The sequence below is a fragment of the Lissotriton helveticus genome, chromosome 11 (assembly GCF_964261635.1).
Source record: "Lissotriton helveticus chromosome 11, aLisHel1.1, whole genome shotgun sequence".
NCBI lineage: Eukaryota > Metazoa > Chordata > Amphibia > Caudata > Salamandridae > Lissotriton > Lissotriton helveticus.
In genome coordinates, this window is record NC_136072.1 from 8,794,401 (window position 1) to 8,812,144 (window position 17,744).

At 44.1% G+C, this 17,744-nt stretch overlaps 1 protein-coding gene across 1 annotated transcript in view; it reads left to right on the top strand.

Annotated features, from left to right (window-relative positions):
* LOC144792080 (putative cation-transporting ATPase 13A4) overlaps window positions 1-13,599 on the top strand; it is a 315,751-nt gene extending 302,152 nt beyond the window's left edge. Inside the window, exons 27-28 of the mRNA XM_078666931.1 lie at window positions 12,427-12,507; window positions 13,077-13,599. Of these exons, the coding sequence (XP_078523057.1) occupies window positions 12,427-12,507; window positions 13,077-13,250 (255 nt within the window). The 3' untranslated portion in view covers window positions 13,251-13,599. The remainder of the gene's footprint in view (window positions 1-12,426; window positions 12,508-13,076) is intronic.
* Window positions 13,600-17,744: the final 4,145 nt, after the last annotated feature.

Here is a 17,744-nt window from a genome sequence, read left to right on the forward strand (position 1 = left end):
CCATGTCTGTACACACCAGTTGTACTTGGGGCATTAAAAACCAGGTGATGAATGGAATGGTTGAATTAATCTCAGCCATGAGCAATCACTTTGGCCTGCATCTGACTCAATTGTTTCTCGTACACCAGAAAACTACTTTGCCACAATTAAACTCAGGCCACCACTAGAGAAGAAGATAAACACTGCAAACAAAAACAGAAAATTTAAAAACCAGAAGACATGTCCTCTCCAGAAGACTGATCATTCCAGGATCTTGAAAAACTTCCCAGTCAACATCAGAAGTGCCCCAACTCGCTTGCAATTCTGACAGGTCTTTTGACTCACCTCGTCTGAGAACTATCAGGGGCTGATTCTCAGAAGCAGTTATGAGTATGAGAAGTACCACTACAGACACACTGCTGTATGTAATCTTACATTCCTCTGTGAATCGCTGTGAAACATCCAACTCTTCATTACTAAAAGTGCAACTACGACACAGACCATTCTGTTGCTAATATCTGTAAATAAGTATTCACATTTTATTTCTATTTTAAATCTTTTGAATCCAATTCACAAAGATATTTAAAAGAATATCAATTAGTACTACTGGAGTACCTTATGCACTACAAAATGCCTTTAGAAATAAAACCCTACGGCCCAGATTTCCAAACTCTCTCACAACACAGCACGCAAAGTTGCTGCACTGCATAAGAGTGAGAGAAGACAGCACCATATCTACAGAGATGTGGCACTCTCCTCCTCTCAATCAAGTGTGGGCACACAATCAGGCTGCAATGAGCCACTCACCCAGACACCCTTGCACTGTGGTGTAAAGGTGTGTGAGTCTAGTGTAGGTTTGTGTTATGGAAGGGTACACTTCCAGCACAAAATACTATGCTTAGACTAACTTTAATAAATGTTCCATGCTGGGTGTGTGCTGTACAATACAGCACACAAGCAAAGTGGTAAACTTTAGGAGAAATAAAGGTATTTCTCCGTTTTAACACTGCTTCAAAGATATTTCTTGACACAAAACCCTGCCTGCTATTGTACTTAGATAGGGTTTTGCATTAAAAACCATGGGTGGTTGCCCGGGAATGTCTGCACACCACCCATGGAATACCCCCTTGATGCAGAGTATCACAAAGCAGGGGTTTGCCTTAAATTCAGGCAACTTTCTAGAATAAACAAGTTTTGACCTGAAAAGTAAATAAAAAACATTTAGAGCAGGATTATGCCGTTTTTGTGCCACAAACGATCTCTAAATATTTGTAAATCTGCCCTACATTGCTAAATAGGAATACCCACCCATTAACATGCTGCTTCTTTGTGAGAGATCCTTACCTACCACTTGTAGTCATGCCTCTGTTCACTACTCTTTTACTCTCTAGCTAGGTTTCACTTTACAAATACCAGACCCTAACAATACCCAGGTGCTACATAGATAGGAAAGCACTGGATTTACCTCAATGTTAAATTTACCAATGTTACTGGGATGAGGTAGGTAAACCAGATGAGACATTCTTCGATAGCTATTCATTAGGGTACCATGGAATGGGATGAGCCGTGCCCTTTTTCCTAAGTCACCAACTATGAAACCTGGAGATGTCTGTGATGCCTTGAATAAAATTTGTGTATTTTGGGTCCATCACTTAGTGCACGATTTAGAGAATGGCGGTCTTTACGCCATCCGTCAGGGTGGTAGAGGACATTACATCCACCTCCCGGATGAGCAGAAGCCTGTGGTATTTAGTGATCGCCTCCAGCCAAGAGAAGATATCAATGACTTCAGAGTAACTGTTGTCATGGCAATTCCTCCGAAGGCACTTTAACCCGTTTCGTGTTCGGAATGGCCAACGGTTCCCGGGAGCACTCCCTCCCCAGTGCTGCGAATGGCCAACGGCCGACAGGAGCACTCCCTCCCCAGTGCTGCGAATGGCCAACGGTCGTCACAGGCCCGCCTACTCTTTAGAACGCCCGCACCGCTGCGGAATTGCCGCAACGGTTAAGGCGTTACGTTTTATGTGTGGCCCTGAAAGCCTAAAACTAACGCCCAAAGTGACAATCTGTGAATGAAAAACCCCCGAAAAATCAATGACCTCAAAACCTGGGAGTTTCCTCCCAAGTTATGGGTGTAAATTTTCTTTTTTTCTAGTTTGATAGAACCAGGTATGTCCTGACAGCCTGGAGCATATTCTTTCCTTCCATCACTATCTGCTCTAAATAGCGCGTGTGGTCTGATGTTCTTACTCTGTTGGCCCCTATTTCCTTAGCCCATCAGAGTAAGTATTTCCATGGCAGAGTCAGTGGGGAAACCACTTCAGAAAGATCTGTCTGCCCAACTCTAAATAGTGGGTGGACCATTTGTTTGGCATGCTGTCTGCCAAGCTTGAAATAAGGCCCTTATTCTCCCGGTGCATAAACTGTAAATATGTGATACATAATGTAATTGAAAATATGTGAATTGTAATTATATAACTCAAAAAGATATAGATTTCTGCCCCTAAATTGTGCAGAGTCCTGTTTCTCCCCAGCCAGCTTCACTCTTCATCAATAATCTATACTAATATAATAAAGAGAGAGCCCAAACCTTTGAGGCGGGTACCACAGCACCATTCACAACACCCAATACAGCATTGGAAAGGACAGTTGCAGCAGATGGACATGGGCTATGCAGGCGGCCACCATATACATTCGAAGGGTAAAACCTTAGGGGCAAAGTAGTCCCTTGTGGGCGTGGCCGTTCTGCTCGGGGTGTTCTGCAGGGGGCGTGTGTGTTGTGCTGGGGGCGTGGCCATACAGCGATGGGCGTGGCATTTGCTACATGTTAGTACTTCCTTGTGGCCGTGTGCGTTGTGCTGGGGCCGGAAATTAGGTAAAACAAGCGTTTACAGGGCTCCGTTGTGGGCATGTGTGGGCGTGGCAAACGCGAAATGTTAGTACATCCTTGTGGCCGTGTGTGTTGTGCTGGGATCGGAAATCAGGTAAAACAAGCATTTACAGGGCTACGTTGTGGGCATGTGGGGGCGTGGCAAACGCGGCGTGTTAGTACTTCCTTGTGGCCGTGTGCGTTGTGCTGGAGACGGAAATCTGGGGGCGGAAATCAGGTAAAACAAGCGTGTGCGTTGTGCTGGGGGTAGAAATCTGGGGGTGGAAATCGGGTAAAACAAGCGTGTGCGTTGTGCTGGGGGCGGAAATCTGGGGGCGGAAATCGCGTGTGCGTTGTGCTGGGGACGGAAATCTGGGGGCGGAATTTGGGTAAAACAAGCGTGTGCGTTGTGCTGGGGGTGGAAATCTGGGGGCGGAAATCAGGTAAAACAAGTGTTTACAGGGCTCCGTTGTGGGCATGTGGGGGTGTGGCCATACAGCAATCGGCACGGCATCCAACGGGGCTCCATTGTGGGCGTGTGGGGGCGTGGCCATACAGCAATTGGCGCGGCATTCAACGGGCATTTGGCAAAAAGGGGGCGCGGAAATCCTGCAAAACAAGCGTTCACAGGACTCCGTTGTGGGCGTGTGTATACCCGTACAAAGTCGGGACGGGCTGCTAGTTGCATATAAAATCATACATACAAGACCAGAAGCCTATTAGGTGAAACAGCAAAAAGCACTAATGGAGGGTGAAGATGTGGAGAGCTGGAGAACAGGATAGCACAGATTACATGTTTATGCAAAACAAGTGTCCACTTGCTTGCATGGATTTTCTTGTTCCCTGTTCATTTAAAAAGTGCCATGTCATGTGTAATCTCTATTAATCTAAACTTTATTCCTCTTTCTGGTCTTCTACCATGGCTTATCTTCACTCCGGTATATTCTATGATGCAATGTTGCTGGCAACAAGTTGATGTTCCTGAGCACCTGGATGCTTCTACAATTGGAATCCAGTGTGTGGATTCCAAGGAGCTGGTGGTAGACAGTTGTTGAGGATCAGTGGCTTGCCAGGGGTCATTGTAAGCAGCACAATACATGCTTTACAGTTATATCTCTACTCCGTCCTGTCAATCTAATCTGGCAACGAGGATGGGATGCTGAAAAGAGGACACTTTGATAATGAAAATATCAAGTTCTGCACACAGAATTCAGGTTGGCGGCCAGATCGAGGGAAGATGACGACCTCAAACCAGAAAGCAATTGCCCATTGATCCTGTTTAAGAGTAAGCGGCAACGAGACCCGAACGGATAATAGTGCAGTGAGTGTTTTGCACTAGTTTGGAGGCAACCTGCAGCCCAACGTGAGCAGTCTGCCTGGAGAAGTTTGCTGCACATTCCTGCACATAGTTGGGGCCTTGCCTATTTGCCCGGAGGCATATGACAGTGAACAGAACAATCCTAGGGCAGCGTGAGTAATTGTGGAAATCGGAGGAGGGATGAAAGTGAGCATTGGACGGTAAACCACTTGCCTCCAAGCAGCATCATTTGAAAGTGATAGAGTGTGCTCCCTGTGGCATTTTTCGAAGAAGGGTGATCTCTGCTCGCATGGCAGAAGAAGCATCGATGTGACTAGGGGTGGGCGGAATTTGCGTAATCACGCTATGCAAAACTCCAAGAAACGGTAAAAAATCTCAGCGAGCATGCAAAAGTTCTGCGAACACGCGGAATTGTTTGTTCCGCCCACTTGCAATGCTTTTTTCCTGTTCGCAAATGCTGTTTGCGTGCTCGGGGAGAAATATATCACTTGAACACGCATTTTGAAAGTGCGAACAAGCATAAAATTCCACAAAACCCCTGATCGCGGAATTTTTGGCAATTACGTGTTCTCCGCGGAATGCAAAATTACCCAAATTTCACAAGCGGAACAGAATTTTACTGCCTAGGCCTAGATGTGACTACGAGGCCTGGGTCTATGGCGTTGGGTGGGTTGCTGTCAAGGTGACTAGTTGCACATTGGTTGGAGCAGCAAAGCTACGGCAGCCGCAACTGGCCAAGATAGGTCAGGCACGGTCAGATCTATTGCATCCGCTACATCCTAATGAGGAATACATTTAAAAAAAAAAAAGTTACACCTTCAGAAGGTATAAGCATTGTTGATACACACAGTAGTTTCTGAAGTGGGCAGTGCACCAATGGGAGGAGGAAGTATCAGATGTGCACAGCAACCTGTGCAGGGAAGGTTTCCTCACTATTGCACAAAACTGTGGGCGTGTTAAGTTATTTTGTCACTGATGCGCACAGTTTTTGTCTCAATGTCAAAGAAGTATCACGCTGATGCGCTCAGTTTTGGTGCTACTTTGACACACTTGGGTGCCTCTGTGCCCAATTACTAGAGGAGGTATTGTGGTGGATATCCTTCTGTGCATCTTTCTCTATAACCTTATTCTTGGTACTCTAGCCAGGTTGAATCTAAGCACTTCATGCGGGGGACAGTAAAAGACTTTGGAAGACATCGAAGAATTTAGTAGGTATTGGGGTGCGTGGAGTGGGTAGGCTCATGTACCTGTTCTGGATAAAGCCGAACTAATCTGCACTTTCCATAAGGTCACGGAAGGGTTACAAGTGACCGCCAGTATATGTTATTTTTGTAATTTTGTATTTGACAACCATGATGGCGCAATCCGCTTCTGCTCCCCCAGTGTCTTTACAGGATCCTAATCTACTCTGCATGGGTTGGGAACAATGGAAAGACTCTTTCCAGACTTATTTAGAGGCCATGGGGGATGTGTTCATGGTAAAGAGGAAGTTGGCGATCCTCAAACACGGTTTGGGTACAGAAGGAAGGAAGGTTCTGAAAACTTTGCTGAGGTCAGAATTAGAGGGAAGGAGTGTGGGTGTTGGGTCAGACAATGAAGAGGAAGATGAATGAGTGTTTTTTCAGAGCGCTGGGAGAGATTTATGGGTAAAAATAAGTATTGTGGTTGAGAGTCACATTTGTTCCCGCTCTTAAGCACATGATGAAGCTATTGGACAGTACGTGGCGGTTTTGAGAAGACTGGCTATTACTTGCAAATTCAGGTACCTTAGGGTTGAAATTAGAAGAGAGCAGTTGATAAATAAGATAAGAAATTTAAAGATGCAAGAGAATTTATTGGGTCTAAAGGATCCCACCTTGAATAAAACAATTGATGTGGCCAGGCACCCTTAATATTGATGTTTAACTATTGCACACTGCACTTTCTATTTTGATACCCTTTTTTATAATGGTTTAATAATGGTTTTAATAATTTTAATAGTATTTTTAAACAGCGTTTTTAAATAATATTGTAAGATATTCTCTTCTTTTATAAAAAATTAAATGATTTACTATCACGAAGGGACATATGTTGTATAGCTGGGACATTGTAAATGGATTCTGATTTTGCTCGTTTGTTCTCGGATAATTCTCCAATTGCAACTATTGATGAATGTTTTTAAAAATGTATTGTGTTTTTTCTGTTTGTACTTTTATGGATGTTTCCTTACTCCGAATAAAGATCTTTTGACTTGACTTGATGTGGCCAGGCACATGGAAAACACTTCTCAGTATGCAGAGGAACTGGGTGGTTCCGGGCATGAGGGTAATGCGGAGTCAGAAAAAGTGTGTGAGGTGGATACAGTTAAGAAAAACACCTTGAATCCCAGTGACAGGGACAAGAAGGATGGGAGAAAGCAGCAATTGAAAAAAAAGAAAAGTGTGTTTCAGGCATGGAAGTGTAAGGCACCCTGCTGAGGCGATCAGCTGTCCTGCTACTAAAAGCAAATGTTTCAAATGCAAGAAAAGAGGCCATTTTGCAAGGGTATGTAGAGTGAAAGACTTTTCCAATACCAAGAAATCTGTGAACTTGGTGAAGGCCCCGGAAACACCGAATCATGAGGGGATTCAGGCATGAGCGAAGATGATATTGAACTAGTAGCAATAAGTAGTGAGGATGCTCAACAAATGAACTTTCCATAGAGACCTGTAGTGTTTCTCACCCCTCAAAATGTACCATCCATGGGCAGATTCATGCTCGCCTTTCAACCTCGTTGATCAATCTGTTTGGGATGGCTTAAATACTGATGGATTATGCCCTACAGAAGTGGAGCCGGAGGATTATTGTGGCAACATGGTGGCAGTTTTAGGATATTTTACAGCCAACTTGGAATTTAAGGAAAGGTAGCTCTGTAAAGTATGAGTCGGGGTAAGGAACATAAATGAGGAGTGCTTGTCCACGTTGCCTTTAGAGAACGAGCGGGTGATTGAGGAAGAAGGATGGATGGTGGTCGAAGCATCAGATGTGTGTCAAGCTATAGAAGAAGTTGACTAGAAGGAGGCTATTTTAGCTGATTCCATGGTATTGGACGTTATTGAAATATTACCAAGGGCTAGAGGATGGAAAGCCGATGATACGTTTGTGGTTATAACAACATGTGGGAGGAGCTCTCAATGGTGGATGGAATTATGCAAAGGTGAAACAAGTGGTACCAGTCAGTTGTGAGAACGATTGTTGTGAGTTTTGCCCAAAGGGCCTGGAGGAATGTCTGCAATGAAGAGAAAAGGCAGGATGTATTTCTGTTGGCCGGGGATGGAGAGGCAGATCAAGAGGTTCGTTCAGAATTGCATTCCCTGTGATTGTTGGGACAAGTCAGATGTATTACAAGAAACAGCGATAAGTCTTGCGGCTGACCCCAAACGAACGTGGGAGAGGGTTGCAATGGACATATGTTGCCCATTTGATAGTTTGGGAGTGAATAAGAGAAATACGTTTGTGATGATGGACTACTACTCCAAGTTGCCGGATTTGGCATTTGTGAAAGAAGTGAAAGTTATAAATGTCATTGCCTTTTGGAAATACATTTTTTGAAGAGAAGGGTGTTTTGTGGAATTTAAAGGACAATGGTCTGCAATTTGTATCTGAGGAGTTCAGTAGCTTCCTTAAGAGGTGGGGCATCAGTCAGAGCAGGACACAGGTATATCATTCCAGGGCATATTGTCTAATTGAGCTCTTCAACTGCGTGTTGGGTGAAAGTATATAATTGGTTGTGTCAATTAATGTGGGTTTGAAAGATCTAGTCAAGGAGATGCTGTGGAACTTTAAAACCATGCCACATTTGGTAACGGGGAACATGTTGCTTTGTTCTTTGAAAGAAAGAGTGCCTTGCCCTGTTGCCGTACTGGCATGGATGCTGAAGTGTGGTCAGAGAAATGTTGACAGTAAAAGATTGTGCAAAGTTGTAGAAAGGTATCAAACATGTTATGTGCTAAGACACAATGAGAGCTGAAGAGAGAAGTCAGGAAATTTGAGGAAGTGATGTTTATGTGGGTATGTCCTACTAATGTGGTGAAAAAATTGTGTTATATGTTTTCGGGACCTAGGAAAGATGCGAAGGGAAGTTTCTCAAGTTGTCGGATGGGAAATAGTAGAACGCATGGAGTGTGTCTGAATGCAGCAGAGTGGACGTATAGGCGTGAAATTTGGGGAGTGATGACGCTTGGCCCCAGGTGCAACTCAATGCAGATCCATGTAAAAGAGTCCTAAGCAAGCGTTCATGAAAAAAGCCTTAGAAATATGAAGATTCTACATGTACATACAATTTCAGCATAGTGTGTTTATGTAAGGGATTGTCTTTTGTTAAAGAAGGGGTCATTGTGGTTTTTTTGTTAAAGAAGGGGGATGTGTTCTATTCTATGACGCAATGTTGCTGGCAACAAGATGCTGCTTCTGGGCACTGGGATGCTTCTACAACTGGAAACCGGTCTGTGGATTCTAAGGAGCTGGAGGTAGCCAGTTGTTGAGGATCAGTCGCTGGCCAGGGGTCATTGTAAGCAGCACAATACATGCTTTACAGTTATACCCCTACTGTGTCCTAAAACACACCATTTGTTCCATTCATGTAATACACTCTTAGTGAATGCCAGGGTGCGGCAAGTGGGAAATTCGCTGCTCAGTACATAGCTGATATTTGAGTGAGGATAATATTAAGCAGACAGCCCACACTCCCTCCCCACCAGACCCCAGTCCTGTTCATGCACAACTCCTGCGGCTTAATGTTTCACCACAAAATTGGTTTCCGTCACAGCTAAAGCAAAGCTGGCATGGGCTCCTGGGCTGCAAGGTGTATAGCATACAAAAATTCTGGCTTTTTGCAGTCCACATTTAGGGTGCCAACTGTTGGAGAGTAGTATCTGCTTCCTATGGTTACCACCACTTTTTGCTGTGTTTCACTAATTTATCGACTTTAGTCTGGCTGGAGCCCTGCTATTCAGGAACCCAGCCGAGCTGCTTCCTCTCTAAATTGATAGCATGCACTTTAGGTACACCCCAGAATGGTTACTGGGTTACCCTCTGAGTCCCTAGTATATAGTACTTTAGGTACCAAGAGCATAGGTACCCCAGAGACCTACCAAGGGCTGCAGCATGTATGGTGCCACCCCTGGGAAGCCTTCCAAATTGACACCACAGGTCTGCTACTGCAGCCTGGGTAAGGTGGTGCATGCACCCTTTACTGAGACATAGGCTACCTATAGCTACCTTTCAATAACAGACACATATAAACCTATAAGTCACTCCTATGGCAGGCCTTAACAATCCTGAAGGCAGAGAGCTTGGTTTTGTGTGAGAGGGTGCCCATGCATGAGCTGTGCCCCTCTGCAGCTTTCAGAATCTATTCTCTGAGGCTGTACTGTGATACAGCCAGACCATATACTCCTAAGCGCATTCGAACCTCGCAGTAAATGCTAACTTTGGAATGGCTTCATGGAAACATGATGTGTTTGGTGTTAAACACTTTGGAATACAACCCCCCCCCCTCTCCAGTCCTGGCGGCGGGGGTAGAATTCCACCCTTCTAGAGGGAGAAGACATGTACAGACTTACCTGACCGGTAATAGTTTAAAAGAGCCCCAGCATCACAAAATGGATGCTGCAGCCACAGACACGAGTCTGACCTCCTGCTGCTGGACGAAACTCTGGCAGGGGAGGCCTGAACAATTGGTTTCCTGTCACAGGGAGGTACAACCACCTCCCAAACAGGCTTTAGTGTATTGGGGCTGGGGGCGTGCAACCATAGAATGCTTTTCAGACAGTGTTGGGGGTACACTAGGTGTCCCTATGCATACCCCATTTCAAACCGGTTGCAGGGGCAATCGGCCCCTGCTCTGGCATGAAACTGGACAAAGGGAAAGGGGTGTAACCACCCCCCTCCCTGGGTCCTCCCATAGGTGGGACCCTAGAGTAAGTCCAACCCCTAAACTTAGTATAAGTATAGGAACCCAGTCCTTAGGACTTTAGATTACACCTGGACGAAACTCTGCAACATATATCCTGGAACTTCGACATTCTATTTCGACTAGAAGATGGAAGAATATCCCTTGGGGTCAAGGAGTGACTCCCCTGTTCAAACAGGCACCAAGAATCATCTTGCCAGTCTACATTTCCGAGGCTCCCGCCGGACCCCGAAGTATCTGTGACTCAGGACACAGACTTCCAGACTTCTCAGAGGCCGACACGAGATCCCAGTGAAGCTGAGACCTGCAGCCCTCACGAGTGACGTGGAACCGTAACTCCTGGACACGGTGCACATTTGCTAGTCCATTCACTTCCCAAGCTTTTCTGAAGTTGTGCATTGGGCTATTTGTATTCCACGCCCGAGCACCATCTGCACCGAAGATTGTGGGCCTACACTCCACGAGTGTTCCCTCAGCCCGCTTCTAGCATTACTGCTTCAGGCCTCTTTGCGATCCCTGGTCCATCGACTGGTGGGTCTCCACAAAGGTAACTCTTCTTTCCTTTGGGCTTTCCGAGTTGCTCCAGACGTGCCCTGACTCCCTACCAAGAGGTGAGTTTCCCAGATCTTGCTGGTCTACACCAAAGCCAAACTTTGCTTTCTGTGTGGGTTGCTGTTGCCAAGGCTTGTTGGGTCACATCCAAAATCCGTCACCGCCGCACTCTACATCCTTTGTGGAACAGCTCAAATCCAGCACCTGGTTGTCGACGATGACACCTGGTCCTCGTGGCTGAAGAGTCAAGCTTCACCTTTTTCACCTGCAAGCACCCGACATCGGTGGGCATCCGCTCATCGCCTTCCTGGTCACTGGCTAGTGACCCAGACTCTGTTCCCTCTGCTTTCAGGTTCTTCCCTACTCCGATCCAGGCTTGGATCCACCTGGACACTTTCCACTTGGACGCCAGCAGCACTTTGAAGCAGCTCTCCATTGAAATTGACGGCCAAACCTGACACGAAAAGACACCTATGCACCGACTTCCCTGGGTGAGGTAAATCGAGTACTCCGGTGCTCCTGTGGGTGTTGACTCTAGAACCTCCTAGTTCTAAAGGGGTTTGTTCCAAGTCCTCTTCTAAGTGTCCTCTTTCTTTAAAATTCCAACAGCGAATTTTCCCATAGAAGTTAATGGTGATTCGCGGTTGTGTTCAGACACTGCACACGTCCCCCGTGGATCCCCTGTGTCACTACCTTGGGTGGTTCCTGGTGGCCCCAGTGGTTCTAAAGGCTCTAGGCCTTGTATCTATGTCAGTCGTGGTTCTTATACCACTTACTTAATACATGGTTTAGTACGCCCCTGGGGCTCAACGTATATTGTGCTAATTTACTGTGTGCTAAAGGGTAAACATCGTTTACAACGATGTTTTCACAACGCGGTACCTTTACACCGCGGCTGTGACAACGCAAGTCGTTACCACGACTTGCGCTGGAGGGCGCTCAAGGTCTAAAAATAGTTAATTTACTATCCTAACACCTTCCCTAGGGTCCACGGGGACTGGTGTTAGAATAGTAAATTAAACTATTCGAAATCCGCGCCCCCCCAACGCAAGTCGTGGTAACGACTTGCGTTGTCACGGCCGCGTTGTAAAGGTATGCGTTGTGACGGTACGCGTTGTACCGTCATATATCCGTGCTAAAGAAGTTTACCCTATGTACTTTTGCCTCTAGCCTCATAAAGAGACTGGAGGGATGTGTTTATAATAAATGCATATATTTTATATATACACCTGATGTGGTTCTCCTTTCATTTTGTAATTCACAAGATTATAGTCTGGTAAAACAAGCTGCTTTACATTCCTTCAAGACTTAGCCTGAAGGCTGCTCTCCACAGCTACCACTAGGATAGCTTTCTATAAGGTTGTCTTAAACCTACCATCAATAAGGGTCGTTTGGACTGGTGCATGGTGCCCACTAGAATAGTGGACAGCATATGCCAGGCCAACTTCTCACACCAACTTACATAATTAAAGTTGATTTTGCTGCTTTGTGCCTTGACTTAGAATGTTTTGAATAGTCCATTTCACTAGTTTAAAAAAAGATTATTGAATTTGAGCTGCTCATGCATTTGTAGCCTAATTGCATTAGGGGATCCAAGAATTTTGGAGAGGAATCAAAAGTGAAAATGTTATGGATTGCCAAGGTACTGATTTGAATTAAAAAGGGACAGTTTTCCATAGATGGTACCCTGGCTATTAGATACTGATTAAGAAAATGTGGTGTACATCAGACAAGACTCAGAGGTATTATAAAGGTGTTCATTGTTCTTGTTTGCAGCTCGCCTGCGTTCCCACGCATTGGAGGTTTGACTTGTTCATCGCTGTGGTCATCCACTTCTTTGCATGCTACGCGGTTGAGGTGAGTACTCGTACTGTTTCTGACCAATGTGCCTAGTCATTCACTTTTACCTTACTTTGTGAAACGACATTTAAGGTTTTGTGGTTGAAGAAAGAAAGTTTAGCAATTAGGTCTAGAGTCCAATAAACAGCCCAAAAAGTCAACCCTAAGCAAAATTAGCTGCCTTTGAAAAATAGTAAAATTTTTGGTTTGACTCAAGACTTCAAATGCACTTTACATATACTGCAGCTTACTGTAAATAAATATGTTCCTTGGGTATTGCTTTCTAATATTTTATCCAGAATCATGTACTGGATAGGCTAGACCAGCTACAAGATATATTCTGTTTCCAAACGTACATTTGCAGATTCCTTTAACTGATAGATAGGCCTGCCTGTACATCTAAGTGTCAACCCAGTTTGTTCCCAGTTCGTTACGCCATTTTGGGGATTTTAGACCAGATACTCTTTGCATCTCTTGATACAAAAGCAAAATAATCCTGTCACCCAATAATCAATTGTGCCATGAGGTCAATGTGAATGGAAAACAAACCTCTTTTTAAGAAATGTAATTTTACTTTATTTTTGCAGGAAGCATTCATCGAGAACCGAGAGCTCTGGGTCTGGATAAAGAAGGAGGTGAACTGCAAATCCAAAAGTCAGTACCGGAAGCTACAACGGCTGCTGGAAAGGGCTCCAAAGTGGCCACCGATAAACCAAACCATCTATCCCCACTCACCTGTTACAGAGATAGACTGGAAATGAAATATATCCACTAATTAGTTGACCGTACCTGAGGGGTCTCTTATTCTTGATACATATGACATTTTAAGAGGGTTTTTATTGGTTTATAGATTTGCACCTGCCCCCTTAGACCACATGGTCTGGATGTTTTTTATGTTTTTTAATTATTTTACTAATGTATTATTGGGAGTGTGTTATTCCATATGTATTTTTATGGAATCAATGACATTTTGCCTGGCATTTGTCTGCCTTGGTGGGTGTACTTTTATGGACTTATAACCCAAATAAAGTATAATGATGATGGAATCTATTGCAACACAGCATTTGACAGAAATTGGCCTGTTCTGACATAGAGGAAACCCAACACCTAGCTGCATGGATTTTAAAAAGAGACTTCCTGGTCATTTAACCTCCACTGTTTACTTGTGAACAATTATCAGTTGGATTATTAATTGCTATAGCCTTGTGATTTTAGGGTTGCATCCTGACCTTCTGCACCCACATACTCAGGGATGACTTAACAAATTGTGTGGAATTTGATCCTCCAAAACAGGTCAGAGCATGCTGATCAGTGCCTGGTTACTGGGGTAGAAGGAGGGACCCTCAGCAGATGGTTCTATTCTTTCCTCGCTCAACAGCCCAGAGTAAATGCTTGGAGAACATCTCATTCATTGTAAGGCAACAACGTCAGGATTTTGGACAAGAAGGACAGACAGTGGTTTTGTGGCACCTGTACAATTGGGAAAACCAAAGTGGATGATGGACGGAGTGTTGAACATTGCAAGCACTCACCCCCAGTCAACTGATCTGGGTTTAATCCATCATCATTCTTTAGCCCACTCTACCACCCCAGTGCAGACATGGCTATATGCAAATCAGTCTGACCCTGTGCCTCATGGGAACAGTCCAGCCAGAACTGCCAAGCCATGTCTTCCCTGGAGCGGAAACAAGCATCCTGGGACCGGTTTCTGTCTAATCAGCCAGGCTATCTTGAATCCAGTGGCAAAGTGAGCAAGGGACCCACGTCTGGGCACACCCTGCCAACTTAGGGCGAACAAAGCAATACCAAAGGGGATGATGGACGGAGCACTTGAGCAAATCAAACACTCACCCCCAGTCAACTGATCTGGGTCTAATCCCTCATCATTCTTTAGCTCACTCCGCCACCCCAGTTCAGACATTGCACGATTGTACACAGATTAAAGTTATTAGCCAGAGACACAAAGTTGGAAATCTGACCAACATTGGCCATGACTCGGATGTCAGGAAAGGATTTGTGTAGAATGAACATATTAAAACCTTGACCACCAAATGAGCTAGTCTACCTAGTCAGTGTTTCCCAACCCGGCCACTGCAGATAATGTGTAAAAGGAAGACACAATCACAGGGCCACATGCATGAATGGAGTACATGAGAGTAGAACTGACTACGCGGGGAGGGTGGATGGGATGAAACACCACAAAAGCGATCACGAGTTGGTGTTCTGACTTAGATGGTTGCACATGGATGAAGTGTTGCTTGAAGAGGATGCTCTGGCCTCCTTTCTAAACAGCATAAGTGATGGAGTTTGGTGGATATGGGTAGAAAGGGAGTCTCAGGTCATAAGAAGCAATAGGAGATAGTGTGTCAATGGGGTGCTGCTGTGTTATGTAACTGGTAGATCTTGTTCATGGTTACCAAATAGATTATGTTTTGAAGTTTGTCCCTTTGATGGTGATCTCAGGTTGTAGAGGGAGCAGTGAAGTTCTTGGAGGGTGAGTGAGATTCTGTCAGAGATGTTGAGACCCTTGATAGTGTCTGCTGTGACCACAATTCACCTCTCAACAGAATAATGATGCATGATAGATGTAAGGTGGCTATTAAAGCCATCAAACTCCAGTTCTTAAACAGGTCTATGTTAACAAGGGAACAAGATGAGCTGGTCAAACCCTCAGTTAGACGTTTTGTAATTCTAAGTTCTGGGAGAGGAATTCAGCCGTACTTAACATATATAAACAAACCATTTCATTTGTTTGTGTTGATAAGATTTAAGTACAAGATGCTTCCATGGCTACTTTCTTTCCCAAAGGGCTTTTCGAAGGAGGGGGCCCTTGGTCCATGCCCCTGTGATAATTTTTCAGACCAAAACACCTTACATATGATTTTCTTTTGCCAATTTTATGTTACTATACGCAGGAAATTCATATTGCCATCGTTAAAGGGCTGCAACTTTGAACAGGTCAGGCCAGCTTTGACATATCTGCAATGTCTGAGGTCCCCGATGGTATGCTTTGGAGTGGCTAGTTATATCACAGGGGCAATTAGACGAAGAAACTAGATGTAGTCATTATGATATGAGCCTTCTATTGCACATGTGGCGACTTATTAAGGAGTACTTACTGACATGAATTTTTAGTGTCATGTAGCTTTTAAAAATGTAAATTCAGTGGGTGACAATATTTTTAATTATTTATTGAATGTAAAGTATTATGTTTGTAAGGGACAAGTTACTCAAATGGTCTTCTCTTAATAATTGTGAAACATGTATGTTGTTATTAATTGTATTTTACGCATATAGTGAATATTATTACGACCTTTGTGTGGAACTGTGCTTTGATGGTTTTAAAAACTTTTTATCCGAATAAAGCTTATTGTTGAAGATGTATCTTTGCACATTTTGTCTACTTTGAATGAACAGAAACCTTATCAGATGGTGTTGAAAAGTGGTTTATAGTAGTGATATGTAGTGACATAGCACTAGTAATAAGGCCTCTAACTGTTGGAGTTCTTGGCCATCACAGACCAGTTACATTCACACAAGATAAGAGGTGTGGAGTTGGGTAATTCTCCACATTGAAAAAGTCTTATGTGACCTACACAGACCAGAGAAATAGGGCTAACTGGATAATCTGTCAGTCCCATAAGAGTTCCATCTCAGGCGTTCGCCTTGGTGGCCGCGCATAAAGCATTTAATCTCCGCAAAGGGGGCACAGTGGAGCGTGCATAACAAAGGTTCCTTCTTCTGAGCAGGAGGAGAGGCCTTTAAGATCTAAGTAAGTTAATTGGACACTAAACAAATACAAAGGAGGCTACAGCAACCTGAAAAGCTATCGTTTGCATGAATGAATGGTGGGATCACTTCGCATTTCAGAGGATTTAGCTTTGTGTTTCTTCTAAATTATTGGCAGTTAACATTAAAGAATTGAGCTCTGGAAAAGGTGGCTGCAGAATTCCTCACTGTATTCACAGAGAAGTCAGTCAACATTTGCTGATGCTTTTTGACTTCAATTTCCACATCTACATTTTTTTTTACCTTTAATATTTGTCATTAAACCTGCATGTTTTGTAAACATTTCCTTACAATAAAAGTTGCTACTCTGTCTAACTACTTCAAAAATACCATCTAATGTTTTGTGAATTGGGGTGAATGGGTGAGACTGGAGTCCACCACCAAATTGTGTATGCATATCTTCAGTTTCCAGAAGTACTCATTGCCAAATAATGAATGTCATAGCTAGCTGGCAGCAGCAAGTGGTGTTGGATGAAAGTGAAATAGAGAGTGAAGGTGAGTTAGGAATGAAGGAGAGTAAGGGCTGAAGGGGAGTGAGGACCGTACTACAGCTCTTGTGTAATTTATGTGCAAGTTGTACAACCTAATGTTAACATTGAAGTGGGATGTGGTAAGTAGATTGTGTATGATTTGCAACCAGTTCAGAGTTGCAGCCCTCAGAATAAGGAATGAATTGTGTGAAATTTTCACATGATTTCCTCCAGTCTGAGGTGTACCCTTTTGCACCTCCCAATTAATGCATGTTTATCCTTGGCACACATTGGGAGATCAAACCATATTACAAGCGGTTTGCACCCCAGCTCTAATCCCAGTTGATGCACCGATGAAAATGAACTCCTGAAACAGGATAAGCAGCTCAGTGGTAAGTAAGGCCTCAGGCAAGTAATGACTAAAAGACAATGGATAAGGGTGAATGTGCTACAGTGTTAGCAGCAAAACAGGAAGCAAGCAAGACTTAGAAAAGCAACAGAGTGACTCTACAGAAGGGAGTGGGGTCAAAACCAGGTCAGAGAGTTTAAGAGCAGGGGCAGCTCTCATCAATGTACACAGGAGCATCACCAAGATCACACATGCATCCACAGGGTGCCCGGATGGAACTGGTGCAGGCCTGTGGGCAGCTCTGCCATTTATTGATGGGAATTGAATACTTTACATTGGTCTTGCATGTGGTGGTCCCAGTTGCTAAATATATTTAACAATATAATTGACAGGCAAACGAGTTGCTGAGCAGTGCCCGCCAGTCCACATTGGGCCTATATGAATGTAATGCACATTGATGGAAAGTGGTTTTTAGTAGTGGTGAGTAGTGAATTACCAATAGTTATGAGGCCACAAGCACAATAAAAGGTTCAGTTAGGGTGTCAATTAATTAATCCCTTGCTCAACCCTTGATTATTGGCAATGAGCAGGCACGCTTTACTCAGGAGACAGTTGCATAAAGCATTTAAAAACACCAATATATTCAA